A 17,444-nucleotide genomic window follows, 5' to 3' on the forward strand; every position below is an offset into this window, starting at 1 on the left:
TTCTCCATATGTTTGTTTTTAAAGCTGAGATGCTTCATTGCTCCATACTTTATGCAAAAAGTGTAAATGCTTATGGGATTTCAGTATTTGGGCTAACTCCATAATGAGGTGGCCTCCTGACTGCAAGCCTACAGGAAGCCTCTTTATCCCTGGGCTCTTCTGAAGCTTCCCCTGGGGATCTGGTTCTCTTACACTCCCCCCTTAAGAGGGAGTTTCAAAAATATTCAGGTTGGTAGGAACTTAATGGCCAGACCACCTCCCCTCCACTAAATTAGATCAAAAAAAAAATTGTGACACACATGCACTCAAATAACACTGATGATGTGACAAACACTGGGGTGAATAAATGACAGATTTCTAAAAACATTTCTTGCCTAGCTAAAAGGCTGGGGATAAATAAATGTGGAAAACCAAAAGTGCCATCAATGCATGTGCCATATATGGCTCGTATCCCACCTTCTAGACTTTGCGTACTAACACACTTTGTATTTTATGTTATGAAATCATTTTCTTAGATGTTTTATCTAATGTTTTCATGATAGCTTCTCATTGAAAAAAATTAGGGTGTTTTCAGTTTTGAGTTAATATCCATGAATAGACTGCCAGCCAATCAGGAGCAGTCTATTACCATCACAAATCAATTAAAGAAGAGCATGGTAGTACATATTCATCCCTCTGTACTACAGGAAAAAATAAGGGAGCCATTATTAAAAATTATATTTAATTAGGAATATATTTCTTGCATCAAACCACTGTTACCTTCACTTGTGGCTGGACACTGCACCGAGTACCATGGTTCTCCTCCAGCCTTTTGACCCCCCCTACATAGTTAGTACTACTCTTATATCATGCACATATACCAGTACACTCTATAGTGAACACTGACTTCCCCCCTATTCCCTCCTCTTCCCTCTATTTCTATCTCTTCTCTCTCTTCCCTCTTTCACTCTCCCCATTTGCAGTACTGACCATGCATAACTTCGTTTGCATCTCTCGATGCCTCACATATGTGTATATTTTCTGTTTCTTGCTTTTCCAATCGATATCTTTTTCATGTCTGCCTGGCTCAATTGTTTTTTTATCTGTTATAATGTATTTTCCTCTGTAAAAATCCAATAAAAATGTTTATTCAAATATATATATATATATATATATATATATATATATATATATATATATATATATATATTTAAATATGAGTGTGCACTATTACTTATTAATAAATATGAGGTGGTGCTATTATTTATTATTAAATATAGGGGGCACTATTTATTATTACATATAAGGGGGCACTATTACTTATTAAGTATAAGGGGATGCTATTATTTATTATTAAATATAAGGGGGCACTGTTATTTATTATTAAATATGATGGGTGCTATTACTTATTATTAAATATAAGGGGGCACTGTTATTTATTATTAAATATGAGGGGTGCTATTACTTATTATTAAATATGAGAGGATCTATTATTTATTATTAAGTATAAGGGGCACTGTTATTTATTATTAAATATGAGGGGTGCTATCACTTATTATTAAATATAAGGGGGCACTATTATTTATTAATAAATATGAGGGGCACTATTACTTATTATTAAATATGAGGGGGTGCTCTTATTATTAAATATAAGGGTTATTTTTAGTTTTTCCTATTAGAAAAAAAATATGTCTATTTGCCTAAAAACTGATCCTGGACAAGGACAATATCACAGTGGCTGGAATACTGTGTACTGAATGTAATACATGAATCTGTCCGATTACAAGGACAATTAAGAGTTATATCCAGCATCTTGTCTAGAGAGTAAAACATTACAATATTTCCTTACACAGTGCTTGATCAGAGTTGCTGGCTATTTATCTCCTTTTATGGTAACGCTGCCAAAACATGCATCACTGTGATAAACCATCTGATTATATGTGAGATTAGGCAGAAGCAGCTATTCTAAAAACACAGAGAATTATTAACAGATAAAACATTCAGAGCCACCATTCTTCAGCTTTACAATACGGAACTTATATTGAAATATGCATGAAGCACTGGAACCTCCTGTATTGGTATTCCGGAGTTTAAAGAGCAATAAAAGAGGCAGCCAAAAAATACAGCTTATGGCATAGAAAAATGCCCAGCTGCTGCAGAACCACTTCTGACCTGCAGGTGTCCCCGATTATTCCTTTCACTGCTTATTGGACACTATTCTATGGCAAGACTTTTATATAATGTTCAACTATTCCATGTGTTTACCATTGATTTAATGTTTGTGTCCAAAATATATAAATATACATAACATATATATGTAATAGATATGTGGGGAAACTCCTCCCCTGCGTTTACCCTGGCAGTTCACTTTTTGTACTAAGTGATAACCAGTTGGGAAATTACCGAAAACTGCATAAATATGTTTTAAAAGTGGAACTCCTGTAATTTAGCAGAATTGGTCTATTCAAAGAAATATTTGTTTCGTCGGCTACAAGTTTTTAAAAATAAGATTTGATATTTATCAATATTAAATTTCTGCTGCCTTCTAGTGAATATATAAGTTAATCTTAGAGCAGTTTCTAGCTATCTACCTGTGAGCTGAACATTTTAGCTGGCATGTGCCAAATGAATTTGGAAATATAATAGTCATGAGCTGTTACATCATCTACTTTTCCCAACTCACTACAATAAAAACTGCCAGTTGACCATAATACTTTACTTTTTATTTTATTGAAACAATGTTGTTGCACTATGTACCAAGGTGAACCCATAGTGCAGCAGAGAGCATGATAAATGTTTTATACCCCAAATGGTTGTCTTATGGGGTACATGGATTAAGAAGTAAGCGATCAACTCATTTTACACCTCTCTGCTGCCCCTGGTGGTCTAAGGCAGATAAATGTGAAACATGGATGGTGTTGGTTCACTTTGACTCGTTAACTAGCTGAAGACGAGACCAAGAAGTGTCTTAAATGGAGTACAAAATAGCTGTTACAGTTACCAAATGCACAGCAATGTGTCCACTGTCTCACTTTCTTACTTCTTTATTATACCACCTGTCTCCTACTATATATAACACCTCTACCTGCCATGTCATGGTAATTGCTTATTCAGATAGTATGAATTAAACTGTCAGGAAAATTGGATTCTATATGTGATTATCAACAGAAATGTGTCATTTTTTTATATCTGCTTGAATTTGTTTGGCTAATGATATAGATATTCATGTATTTCTAATTTATTGTATAAAATGTTATAAATAAAAAAACTGCATTAATTCATCATCATCATCATCATCATCATTTATTTATTTATATAGCACCAACATATTACATGGCGCTTTACAGTTGGGGACAAACATAGTAAACTAATAAACAAACTGGGTAAAACAGGCAAAGAGGTGAGAAGACCCTGCTCGCAAGCTTATAATCTATGGGAATCTATTAATTCCATTAGACTGTAAGTGCTCAAAAACTGGACCCTCCCTTCCTTCTGTCCTTTGGTACGTGCCAACCTTATATTGCCTTGTATCATGTTTTATGTAGAATTTATTTTCCCTGTGCTGTGGAGTATTATGACCCTCTACAAATAAAGGTATAATAATAATAATTCCCAGAGACATTTGATGACAGGATTGGGATTTGAGGAAATAAGACATCTCTTTGGCAGAGGCTCCATGCAGTCTCTCTCCAAATGTCTTTGTTGAGGGACAGAAGAAATAGCAGGATGTGGGTGGAGCCTGTGTCTGAAACTACAAAAAAAGAAAAATCCTGGAGATAGCTGGAGATAACACATGTGGGAATAGACAGATGTACCACAGAAACAGCTTTTTCCAAAGAACTAAGAGAGTATGTCAGTATGTGACATGACAACACTGTTTAATTCATATCTAAGATATTAATATATATATGGACATATCTGGAGTAGTTTATAATACATTTAATTGTTTAAAAAGATTGTTTGCTACAGATCAACCATAATCAATCAGGCTTTAGTATGGCGGATTCGCTAAAATGACTAATGATGTCACAGCATACACAACTGACACTTACATGTTTCTCTACACTACCAACTCAAAGGATTTGCGCCCAAAACTGAAAATATATTTTTAGGTGGAATTAAGTTATACATAACACCACTGTCTGTTTGAAGCAGGTAAGTTGTAATAGGTGAGAGAAGTGCATAGTCACACTGTTAGGTCCTCAGAGGACCTGCTGGATCAGGGGGAACATTCTAGGTCAATAGAATTCTGTATTATAGCTTATCTTATCTAGGGTGTTTTCTAAATGGGATGTATTCATAGATTAGAAAGTTTCGTATATTTACAAAATAGGTGGCACTGGTGCATTCACATAAGGAAGGAGGAAGTAAAACCAGACATTGAAGACATAGGTTAGTAATAGTATAGACAGACTCTTAGCTATGCTGGTGCAAGCAATATATTTGAAAACCTGAATTGTTTTAGTTGACACGTTTAATGCTGTGCAGTGAAAATATCCTGCACTGGTAACAAAATGTTCTATACAGATCGTTCAAAACTCACAGGCTTATCCATGTTTTAGGTTAAGTTAAACATTTATATACTTTCCTTTTGTCTTGCCTTTGTATAACTATTGGACATGTTAACACGTCAGTTGTAAATAATGACAAATTGTAAATGAGTTCTATTGAACTTTAGACATATTGTGATATGGACTCTACCTCTGATGAGATTAATTTTGTGTTAATTTCTACCAAATACCATTTCCTCTGTATGGTGGCACATGTACGACTCCTAGGCACAGTGCCATATTACACCAACAATGCATGCACATATATGGTGTGTTGGCTTCTAGCCTAAGGTCTTGGATACACAACACAGAGAGACCTGGAGATCATAAACATGTCTGTAATTTGTGACTGTGTTACTGATGAACATTTTTGAAAGAGTTTAGACCATGTACAGTACATTTTAAATGTCTGTATAGCGTACTGTACAACTACAGACCTTACCCATTCAAACTCAGTGCAACTATGAACTTTACAAAAGATAATGGCGTGTGTTATATTTTCTAATTAACATAGGGAGATGTCCTTGCAGTTTATTTCAAACTTCTACAAGTATGAGAGAAGCTGTGTAGGGGCCTGATTCATTAAGGATCTTAAATGAAGAGGATTCTTATTTCAGTCTCCTGGACAAAACCATGTTACATTGCAAGGGGTGCAAATGAGTGTTCTGTTTTGCACATAAGTTAAATACTGCCTGTTTTATCATGTAGCACACAAATACTTGATAGCTTATTTGTACACTGAAATTTAAAGTTGATATGTGTGTGCTACATGAAAAAACAGTCAGTATTTAACTTTATGTGCAAAACAGAACACTCATTTGCACCCCCTTGCAATGTAACATGGTTTTGTCCAGGAGACTGAAATAAGAATCCTCTTCATTTAAGATCCTTAATGAATCAGGCCCTAGATTATTATACTTGCAGTGATGAGTTTGCAGTGCATCTTACTGAACATTATAACTCAGTAATCATAAGGAGGGGCTATTAAAGAATTATGATGTCAGTATAGCTTATGTTATATGGAGCCAATAGTTGAGCACTGGCCAAAACTGATGGTAGATTTAATGGGCCATAGGGGATGTGATCTGGAATTCTAGTAACTATTTTTATCTTACATTGCTTTCTCATCATGTTTAAGCTGTGTGAGGTTCTCTGACTGTCACAGATGATCATTATTTTTACATAGAAATGTTCCATTTAATATACATTAATAGACTCCTTTTGAACTTGACAAATATAACTGTCTTGCTATCATAAATAGATATACAAAAATATAACTAGAAGTATAAAGCCAGAAACATAATGTTATCAGTCATGTATATGGGCACAAGTGTGAGCGCTGAAAGGAGTAGAAAACATAATTACAAAACAAGGGAGGAAAGATTGAACAGACAACTGTTAGCTGAGGTTGGAACATACTTTAACCATTTGCCACCTGCAGACAGTAGTCTTGTCTCATTAATTAGAAATCCGAACCTAAATGGAGATCAATAATTTGTATGTCCACCTCTACAATGTGCTGAAAAGTATCTATCTGCACTCTGCACTCTGACCAGTCACCACACTCTGTACTGAATAGTATCTATCTGCACTCTGAACAGTCACCACACTCTGACCAGTCACCACACTCTGTACTGAATAGTATCTATCTGCACTCTGACCAGTCACCACACTCTGACCAGTCACCACACTCTGTACTGAATAGTATCTATCTGCACTCTGACCAGTCACCACACTCTGTACTGAATAGTATCTTTCTGCACTCTGACCAGTCACCACACTCTGACCAGTCACCACACTCTGACCAGTCACTTCAATATGACCAGTCACCACACTCTGTACTGAATAGTATCCATCTGCACTCTGACCAGTCACCACACTTTGACCAGTCACCACACTCTGACCAGTAACCACAATCTGACCAGTACCCACACTCTGAGCTGAAAAGTATCTATCTGCACTCTGACCAGTCACCACAATTTGACCAGTCACCACACTCTGTACTGAATAGTATCTATCTGCACTCTGACCAGTCACCACACTCTGACCAGTCACCACACTCTGACCAGTAACCACAATCTGACCAGTAACCACAATCTGACCAGTAACCACAATTTGACCAGTACCCACACTCTGAGCTGAAAAGTATCTATCTGCACTCTGACCAGTCACCACACTCTGACCAGTCACCACAATCTGACCAGTCACCACACTCTGACCAGTCACCACACTCTGACCAGTCACCACACTCTGACCAGTAACCACAATTTGACCAGTACCCACACTCTGAGCTGAAAAGTATCTATCTGCACTCTGACCAGTCACCACAATCTGACCAGTCACCACAATCTGACCAGACTCCACACTCTGACCAGTACCCACACTCTGAGCTGAAAAGTATCTATCTGCACTCTGACCATTCACCACACTCTGCACTTAGGCCATTTGATGGAACTAGGAAGAGGTATCAATGGTCTTGTACTGGCCTGGACAACCAATGGCTCTCCAGATATTGTGAAAATTCCCAGCCTACTTTGTCAGCTAGAAAAGCATGCTGGGGTTTGTAGTTCCATAACACCTGAAGAGTAACAGGTTGCCTGGCCTGGTTTGGTATGTCTCGTTATATTAAAACCATGGACAGTAGGTGCAAAGTACAGAGAAGGTAGTCAGTCTAGTCTACTAAAGCATTATCCCATGTGAGGCAGTCATAAGTCACTTTGTTCTATTATCTGCATATGGTTTTTTAACTTTAAATTGAATGTTATAAACAATTTCAATAATATATTACAAGTATTAATATTAGTAAATTAGTAAATTCCTATGAACCACGGCACCCATTCAGCAATTAGCCTTTATGTCTTGTTTAATGTGTCTGATTGGTTGCTGTGGTTCACTGCAAATGTTACAGCTACATGCAATGTCAGCAAATGTGGTTACTACCTGGTAATGGTGGAAACTGGACTTGCTTCTGGTTTGTCTTCTTAATTATAAACAATGCTGGTCCAAGCTATGATCTGACCTGGCAACAGGCGGGGGTGTCTAAATTGTATGGGTGGTGCAAAATGACTGATTTTTGCATATAGTTGTGTAAAGTAGCTGTCCCACCCTCCTATCTGCCTCCGGAGCAGAGGCCTTGTTCATGGCCCTGCATGTCTTTAAGACTCACACTGTCACACGGACATGCAGGACAGATGGAGACAGCCTTCTACCAGGCACGTATAAGACGTGACAATGCAATGTTTTAAATTGTCTCCTCCCATTCTTTGACATCATCTGTCTATGTTGCGTACAAAATCATCTTGGACAACCCTGATTATAAGTGATTATAATGATATCCTGTTTAGCTGGCTGAGAGGTTCACAATCAGAGAGTCGTATGGAAATGCTGAATTTCAGGCCTTCCAATTTGGAAGGTCTTGAGAAAACCGTGAGGGGCACGAAATACTTGTAAGGTCTCATACACCTCTCAGCACAACTGAACACCAGCAACAGTTCAATGAAAGCGACTCTTTATTGTGAAGCAGAATTCCATTTAAAAAGAAGAGGTCCTAAGCTGCCTTAATAGATATCACATACATGCCACCTTTAATAGACCTTGAGGAAGATATAAGCTGGTTCAAAGCCCTTCTTTACATTCATACATATGTACATTTTTCTGTTTTGTTCATGGGTAAAACAAGGATATGTCAATGGCTGAAAGTTTCTGAAATATTATCAAGTGGCAGAGTCAAGCTGTTATTCTTACATCGGTTATCATAATTTGTCAACTGCTGAGCATCAATCAGTTGGGGGCTGTCTTTGGATAATGGTTAAATTTACCCTATAAAGTATGGCAGCACCCACTAATTGTAGTAAATGATAGTACACAGATTAAGCTCCTTATGTGTGTTGCTAAAGATTTAGAAATGTTAGTAATTCATCTTAAACTTACATTTATTTTTAGAATTAATTCTTATGTGATTTATTTGTCCATAGTTTGTTATAAACATACAAGTACTTTTGCCATCCAACAATGTATTCTTTCTTGTTTGCAGATCGTGAAGATCAGTCCATTCTGTGCACGTAAGTATGATCAATATTATCTGTTTTTCACAAAATAATATATTTTATGTCAAATGTATTTGTCACGAACGCGCTCCCAGCTGCCGTGACGTTGGGGTGTTTGCTGTATGAGGTCACACACGATTTCAGCCCGCAGTCTCTCTCACCTATCACACAGGTTCTTAGACCTACGGAATCGCCCCCAAACACAGCGCTCTCACACCCCCAGACACTTCAGGTACAGCCACCACCTATTGGGTACGGGCAATAGGACCCCAATATACTATCCCACACTGGCACACAGGCTTCTAGTTCCACAAACTAGCAAGACTCCCACCAGCACACACAGGGTTAACTCTTCACACCTCCAGACTGTTACACAAATGTACATACAAGCACACACAGCTTGTTAATCAAATGTATCAACAAATCACACACTGGCATTCCAAGGGTTTACCTGGACGAGCAATCTCCTCTACAAAGGCTATGGATTATTTAGAGTATCAAGGACGCAACTTATTAAATTTTAGATTTAATATACAAAAGGTACAGGGCATTCAGATAAAAAGAAAAATAAGGAATAAACAAATAATAAATTTGACATAACAAGCAAAACAGTTTAAAATAAAAGAGATAACGTACAGAGCATTACTTACATATAATAATCTGTATGCCTGGGGCAGGCAGAAATAATGGACAGTCCTTCAAATAGATTGATCCCCAAAAGTCTGACAATTTGTTCCCTCAGAACACAGATTTTTAAGCAACCTCAAATGGGTGCGGCATTCACAGGGGCAGGGTTAATGCTAATCGGGGTTGTGTCCTGGGACACCTTTTCAAACCAAATTTACCTGTTGCCTGATTTATTAACCAATTCTACAATGTGATATATTTGTCCTGGACAGCGTTACATCGATCCAATCTTATCATTAACAAATCCCTTATGACTTGGTTCATCTTGTCATATCAAACATGCCTAAGTACAGGGCATTCGCAGAGCTTCCACTCCTTTTCTTCATTTCTCTGTGGGTCAGAATTCTTAATTTACCATATGAGCTGCCCTTCATCATGCTATTGAGGAATAGGTGGTTGATCTCTGCTTTTATTGATTTTAAGTGGCATATTTTAAAACTGAATTCTTTCTGTCTATACAGTATTACATATAGGCTATGTTATCCCCTGGCCTCATTGAGCCAGGCCACATGCTGAGCGGTACCTACAAGTCTATTCAAGTGTCACAAGCAAACAGTGCTATGTCCTGAAAGCTGCTAAAAGTGGCAGACTTATCTCCTCACACTGGGATGTAAAAACCTCCAAACACCATTACATCAGACGCTGCGTCTTTAACTGTTACACTAGCTTATCAATGGATTCATTTGATACAACCTATTTACCCTGCAGTTATGAATTATCCCTTGTAAATAAATGCAAGCTCTCTAATTTACACCTAGGGGTTAGTGTGTGTTTATACTACCTATTGAAGGGAAGTAAATTAGCTAGGGAAATACATGATCAAATACAATGGATGTCTGTGATCTGCATATGTAAAGCTGGTCTCTGCACAAAGGGTTTACCTAACTCAATTACATGTTCTTGGCCTCATTTGGTCACACCTTTATCTGAATTGACCATCAGGTTACTTTAGGTATTCATGCAAAGATTTATTTGGGTCCTGACATCCAATATTCTATTTCAGCATATCAGATCTATGCTTTATCCTGACATCTCCCCCCTTCAAGAGATGGCATGGGCATTGACTGACAGGTCAGTGCCCAAGATCATCTCATCTAATTTCCCCCTGGGTCCACTGTAATAGCTGCTAGCTGGCTCTTACTGTCATTATGAGCCTTCAACCGATTATCATGAAAATTTCTCTCTATCATCCTGGCAGGGGAATCATACCACTGCTTCTGGCTGGTCTGGGCCTGCATCACGTTCTCATGTACCAACCCTGTTACAGTGTGCACTTTGTCTCTAATCCTCATGTCTTCTAAGTGAAAGCCTGAGGGAAAAATGGCCAGGAATTCCTGATACTGTACTTCTAAGTGGGAACCCCTTAAGGCTGGCACAGCAGAATACCTACTTCTACTCTGCCCTGCTCCCCAGTTACAACCTTCCCTGTCAGTGGGACACCCTATGCACTTCTTATCTTGGGGTCTACATAACAGGACACTCCCCTCCCCCTTGGACTCATCTATCTGGGGATGTAGAGTAGCCAGGAGTATGGGCCCCTCATCTATCTCCTCTAAGCCGTTAGACGGCTGGCCAAGTGAGTGTGGGCTAGCAACTGACCCCCCTGTCTCAATGGAAAACTCAGATGAATGGTCAGAACTCAGATGTAGATCTGAGTGGTGAACATTCGAACTACAGGTCCCAGCAACAAAGTAAGAATTGCTGTCACTCGCTACTTCCCGTTGGTCAGGACTATGTGTCTCCCCCACATGCTCAATCGCTCTGTATGCAGCTGGTTCAGGCACAGAATATACATCTTCACTCTGCCCTCCCTCCCAGTTACCTGGTACAGCATCTTTCGAGCACATTACCTGGGTAGAAACATTGTCTTTCTCTAGCACAACAGAATTAATCACATTGTCATCTGTCCCATTTCTAGTAAGCATATTATCTACACCAGTATTAATGCCAACATCTGCAATAACAATGTCCGCTGTCCCTATCCCATGACAAGATGTCAGTGTAAAAACAGGTTTGGATTCTAACACAATACTGTTATTGACATTATCCTCATTATAGGCAGTAGGTCCAATAAGACATTCTCTTTCCTTATCACATCCTGGCACCTCGGGTTCTTCCCGTAAATCATCATAATTGCCAGAGTTAACACTGGCACGTATCAGCTTCTCATCATCACATTTCACTCGCACAGCACCAGATGCAAAATGATTACAGAACAGTTCAGGTTCTTTACACAAAGTCACATCATTGGCAGGTTCAGCATTATCCCATACTACCTGGGCTGAGTCACACGGTGTAACAGAATTAGAGATAGTAGGAACAACATTTGCGGGAACATACTGAGAATTTAACCATCCAAGATCAGTAACTACTAAAACATTTGTGGGAATATCTTCAGGTACTTCCATTTTTCCCCCAGAAATAGTCTTCTCAACAATTATGTCCTCTTTAAAATCAGCCTCCTCCAATAGCAAATTCTGTGCAGCATCTGGTAGTATGCTGCTAGCATCATCAGCTTCCCCCAGCAGATTAAAAGGGGCCTCTGGATGCAAAATCTCGGTAGCATATTCCATGTTATCTGTAGCTGGCAGGGGTAACTTTTCCTCGTGGGCCACCCCTACAGGCTGGGCGATTACTGCTCCAGCTTGTGAAAGAAGCTGCTGCAGGTGCTGCCTTTCGTCAGCCACCCGGCGACACTGATCTAGCCAGAATGGGGTATGTAGTCCACCCCTGAAAGATACCTCTTCCTGAGCGTATTCAAAACTCTCCTCCAGGTAGTCCAGCCGTTCCATAAGACTCATCGTGTAGCCCGGAATAAGGACCATCATGCGATACTCGCTGAAAGGATGTATCGGGCTTTCCTCTTCCCAGTCGAGGTGTTCGATGATCTCCCTGCGTGTCTTGTTGTGGCAGGAGAAACCTCGCAGCTGAGCTTCTTCAATTAGCTCTGCCATACTCATCATGACAAGTGGATTCTTTGGATTTATGAAAATGTACCTACTTGGATCCTCTGGTTCAGTGACATTATCCACACCTTGATCCTCTGGGTCTGTCTTGCTCCCCAGCTCAGGTTCCATATCACATTGCTTCTTTGCATCATCCTCCAATAATGCGTGAACCAGCTCCTTTTTAGTTTTATCTGTCCAGTCGAGACCTCGCTGCTCACACAGGGCAATTAAAACTTCTTTGGCTTTTTTCTTGTAAGCAGCTGCCATCCTTGCAGTCACTTTGCAAAATAAAAGATAGAAAAGAAAAACAAGAGAGAAGGGAAGGGAACTGCTTTGCACGTATGTCTTCAAAAATTATAGCCCTGAGTTTCGTCCTTGTAAAACTATTGTATTCCTCGCAAGGTTACAATCAGTTTATAAGTGCAAGGGTTAATTGCTTAAACCATGCACTTAATACTCTAAGAAATTAAATCATCCCACCGCTATGCCACCAATTTGTCACGAACGCGCTCCCAGCTGCCGTGACGTTGGGGTGTTTGCTGTATGAGGTCACACACGATTTCAGCCCGCAGTCTCTCTCACCTATCACACAGGTTCTTAGACCTACGGAATCGCCCCCAAACACAGCGCTCTCACACCCCCAGACACTTCAGGTACAGCCACCACCTATTGGGTACGGGCAATAGGACCCCAATATACTATCCCACACTGGCACACAGGCTTCTAGTTCCACAAACTAGCAAGACTCCCACCAGCACACACAGGGTTAACTCTTCACACCTCCAGACTGTTACACAAATGTACATACAAGCACACACAGCTTGTTAATCAAATGTATCAACAAATCACACACTGGCATTCCAAGGGTTTACCTGGACGAGCAATCTCCTCTACAAAGGCTATGGATTATTTAGAGTATCAAGGACGCAACTTATTAAATTTTAGATTTAATATACAAAAGGTACAGGGCATTCAGATAAAAAGAAAAATAAGGAATAAACAAATAATAAATTTGACATAACAAGCAAAACAGTTTAAAATAAAAGAGATAACGTACAGAGCATTACTTACATATAATAATCTGTATGCCTGGGGCAGGCAGAAATAATGGACAGTCCTTCAAATAGATTGATCCCCAAAAGTCTGACAATTTGTTCCCTCAGAACACAGATTTTTAAGCAACCTCAAATGGGTGCGGCATTCACAGGGGCAGGGTTAATGCTAATCGGGGTTGTGTCCTGGGACACCTTTTCAAACCAAATTTACCTGTTGCCTGATTTATTAACCAATTCTACAATGTGATATATTTGTCCTGGACAGCGTTACATCGATCCAATCTTATCATTAACAAATCCCTTATGACTTTGTTCATCTTTTCATATCAAACATGCCTAAGTACAGGGCATTCGCAGAGCTTCCACTCCTTTTCTTCATTTCTCTGTGGGTCAGAATTCTTAATTTACCATATGAGCTGCCCTTCATCATGCTATTGAGGAATAGGTGGTTGATCTCTGCTTTTATTGATTTTAAGTGGCATATTTTAAAACTGAATTCTTTCTGTCTATACAGTATTACATATAGGCTATGTTATCCCCTGGCCTCATTGAGCCAGGCCACATGCTGAGCGGTACCTACAAGTCTATTCAAGTGTCACAAGCAAACAGTGCTATGTCCTGGAAGCTGCTAAAAGTGGCAGACTTATCTCCTCACACTGGGATGTAAAAACCTCCAAACACCATTACATCAGACGCTGCGTCTTTAACTGTTACACTAACTTATCAATGGATTCATTTGATACAACCTATTTACCCTGCAGTTATGAATTATCCCTTGTAAATAAATGCAAGCTCTCTAATTTACACCTAGGGGTTAGTGTGTGTTTATACTACCTATTGAAGGGAAGTACTAGCTAGGGAAATACATGATCAAATACAATGGATGTCTGTGATCTGCATATGTAAAGCTGGTCTCTGCACAAAGGGTTTACCTAACTCAATTACATGTTCTTGACCTCATTTGGTCACACCTTTATCTGAATTGACCATCAGGTTACTTTAGGTATTCATGCAAAGATTTATTTGGGTCCTGACATCCAATATTCTATTTCAGCATATCAGATCTATGCTTTATCCTGACAGTATTGATATGCTCAGTATACACATTTTTATAGTTTTTTTTATATGGTTTCCTCATATAAGCAACACCAAGATGTGTCTTACAGTTCAGCATTTACTAATCTTCTTGCTTGCACAGAGACACCTACAACTTGTTCACTTATATTAATTATATTTTTCTTTCTATCTTCTTTCCTTTGCGTTGCTAAAGTAAGAGTTCCTTTCTTTTCTGAGAAAGTAAATTAGCAGTAACTTTTTTTATTTGATCAGGATGATTTTAATATTGTTTTGTGACAGCTGGGCTTTATTGTGGTCCTGTTTTAAATAAATAGTATATTATCTTTAAGGGACATAAAACCTTAGAGAAAAAAATTGAAATTCACTAAATACACTTTTCCATGTTTATAATCATGATTATTTTTAAGCAATTTGTGCGCCCTATGTCCTATAAACAATGGTATAGAGACACTGTAGAATTGGCACAATTTGGCCCTTTGGATGTACCCAACATTCCAATGGTTTGATCTATAGATAGAGATTGATAGCCTCAGTATGCAATTCTACATATCATTTCCCTGTATGTGGTAGCTGTTAAGAATTGGGTTGTTTGCTATAGGGCTGTTAGTATTGTATGTTTATGAAGGAGAGGAATATAGTCCTGCCATTGTGAAAATCCTGTTCTATTGTATATATAGAAGTTCATGTCGTTTTATAGAAGGGAGAAACAGCCTTAGGGGAATTTGTCTTGGATTGAAATAATGGGCCTGATTCATGTTCGGACGAAACCTGTATTCAAATCCAAGCGGATATCAAGATATGTTTCAGTTTGAATCTGGGTGTTAGTATGCTCTGCCTTAACGTTACTTGCTGTATGTTAACAGACAAAAGCACAGTGCAGGATATGGACAATATAAAGAAGTCCCATTAGAATGCATGGCAAAAAAATATTGTACAAAATAAATTAACAGCTCATAATACTGTAATCATTACTAAAAATGTGTTTTGAAAAAATATTTTTATTATTTCATTATTTACATTAAATACATAAATCGGGATGTTCGTACATACAATTCATTTTTATATTCTCTCTTACTTACAATCACATCTTTGCTATCTAGTTGCACACATACATGTAGTTTTTAATACAAAGACTATGCCGTGACAGTCATCACTTACACCTGTCCTGTAGCTGGTGCAAACCATACGGCTAAAAAAAAACCTGCTTTAGAGAAACTCAGGACTTTAATTGGCTGCATCTGCATGGGAACGCCCTCTGCACGCCCTGCAAGACATAGGCAGCAGTAAGTGACATTTGCGTTCAGACATGAATGTCATGCAGTTGCATTTATTGGCATAAGGTCCGTTTCTGCGCATGCGCAGAGATATTTCACGCAAGATATAGGACGCAAAGGCACTTCTGAACACGGAATCATCCCCAAATTGTCTAGTTGGTTATTCCAGTCTAAACTTGATAGGCAAGATATCGTCTTACATGAATAATGTTGAGCCTTGATGCAAGATATTATAGGGCATATTCAAATAGCCGTGGAGTGGTGCCTACGGAACAGTCGTGAACGCACTCTGCGCCAATGTAACGCCTCTGATATCTCTTCCCCCACCAATAGAGGTGCGACGGGAAATCCGCAATGTTGAGGTACAGTAGTACCTGCAAACGTGTGCAGCCGCAATATTCGTTCGAACATCGCAGCTAATTGAATATGCCCCTATAAGTTGGAAAATGCCTGAGCAAAGGATAACATTTTAATACACATTAATCCACATATGATACATCTAACAGTTGGTACTGCAATTTCCCACCAGAAGGAGTAACAGAGAGTGGAAAGCATTACGATTCCCTTTGATACTAGCCTTGTGCTAAACTGAACAAGTTGACACCCACAAGGGACTTGTAGTATTTTTGATGGTATTTCTTTTTTGTGGAGGAAGCTAAATTTAGATGAGCCATGAAGTATTGTTCTAAAGAAGGGTCAGCATTTATATCCTGCTTACAGCACTTAAGAAGAATAAGACATATAGACGCTTGATTTTATAATGTAATGTTGGAGAAATTTATTTTTTGCAAAATTGCAAGGTTTGTTTTTTTGGGGATGTTTTGTTGCCTTTCCAAATGTAATGTCTAAATGTTGAGTTTATATTAGGTACATCCTACATAATATTTTAAGATAGGTCACCATTTTTATTAAACTAACTCTCCCAAGATAAAGATATTTATAATTGATGTCAGCCTATAGGTTCTCTCATGGCTTTCTCAAGTATTGAAGATATGTTTAGTATATGTATAACACCCATCATATTGCACAGCAGGTTACAGAGAATATGTAGTTATTCACAGCAGTTCCTGCCCCATTGGTACTTATAATCTAAATTCGATTCTACACACACTGACTAGAGTCCATTTTGTCAGAAGCCAATAAACCTACCAGTATGTTTTTGTACTGAGGGAGAAAAACCTGGAGCACCCCGAGGAAACCCACCCAAACATGGGGGGAACATACAAACTACACACAGCAAGGACCCAGGTTGGAATTGTTCACATGACCCCAGCGCTGTCAGGCAGCAATGCTAACCACTGTGCCACTGCCCATATTCAGCAAATCATGCGCAAACACTGTGATTTTTACTTCCGCCTCCTAAATCTTAATACAATGGAACAGATGCCATGATGGCAAAATTTTAAAAAGTGGGTATAAAGCCAAGTTAAACCAACCCCTCCAGTCATCTGGATATGTGCTCCATACGTCTCGTTAACAATTAAATAAAACCCATCGCATGTGAGGTAAGAAGCTTGGCATTAAGGCTTGCAGTCTAATAGCCTATATTTTAGCTTAGCAATTTGAAGTCCTGGTTTAGAAGCGTTATACGTCAATTTGATTTTATTAGTTTGATGTCTTTGTTTGCCATAGGATTAAAGATTGTGAGCACTTCAGTTTTGTACAGTATATTTCCTTTATAGATTTCTTAAGTGTTTATTTATTAGAATGGCTACCCCTCTCTTCTTGTGTGTAAAATTTGCTGAAAACTTCTTGTATCCAGGTACGTTTGATGGCAGAATTGGAACGGTCTAGCCAGCGTGTTTCTTGTAAAAGAATAACATTAGAG

At 38.7% G+C, this 17,444-nt stretch overlaps 1 protein-coding gene across 3 annotated transcripts in view; it reads left to right on the forward strand.

Moving 5' to 3' along the window:
- The window catches only part of MYH11 (myosin heavy chain 11), a 95,266-nt gene that overhangs the window by 18,450 nt on the left and 59,372 nt on the right, over positions 1 to 17,444 (forward strand). For all 3 annotated transcript variants that reach the window (XM_075179759.1, XM_075179760.1, XM_075179761.1), the window contains exon 4: positions 8,563 to 8,590. In XM_075179759.1, the coding sequence (XP_075035860.1) occupies positions 8,563 to 8,590 (28 nt within the window). The remainder of the gene's footprint in view (positions 1 to 8,562; positions 8,591 to 17,444) is intronic.

Source organism: Mixophyes fleayi, chromosome 7 (genome assembly GCF_038048845.1).
Source record: "Mixophyes fleayi isolate aMixFle1 chromosome 7, aMixFle1.hap1, whole genome shotgun sequence".
In the NCBI taxonomy this organism is placed as follows: domain Eukaryota; kingdom Metazoa; phylum Chordata; class Amphibia; order Anura; family Limnodynastidae; genus Mixophyes; species Mixophyes fleayi.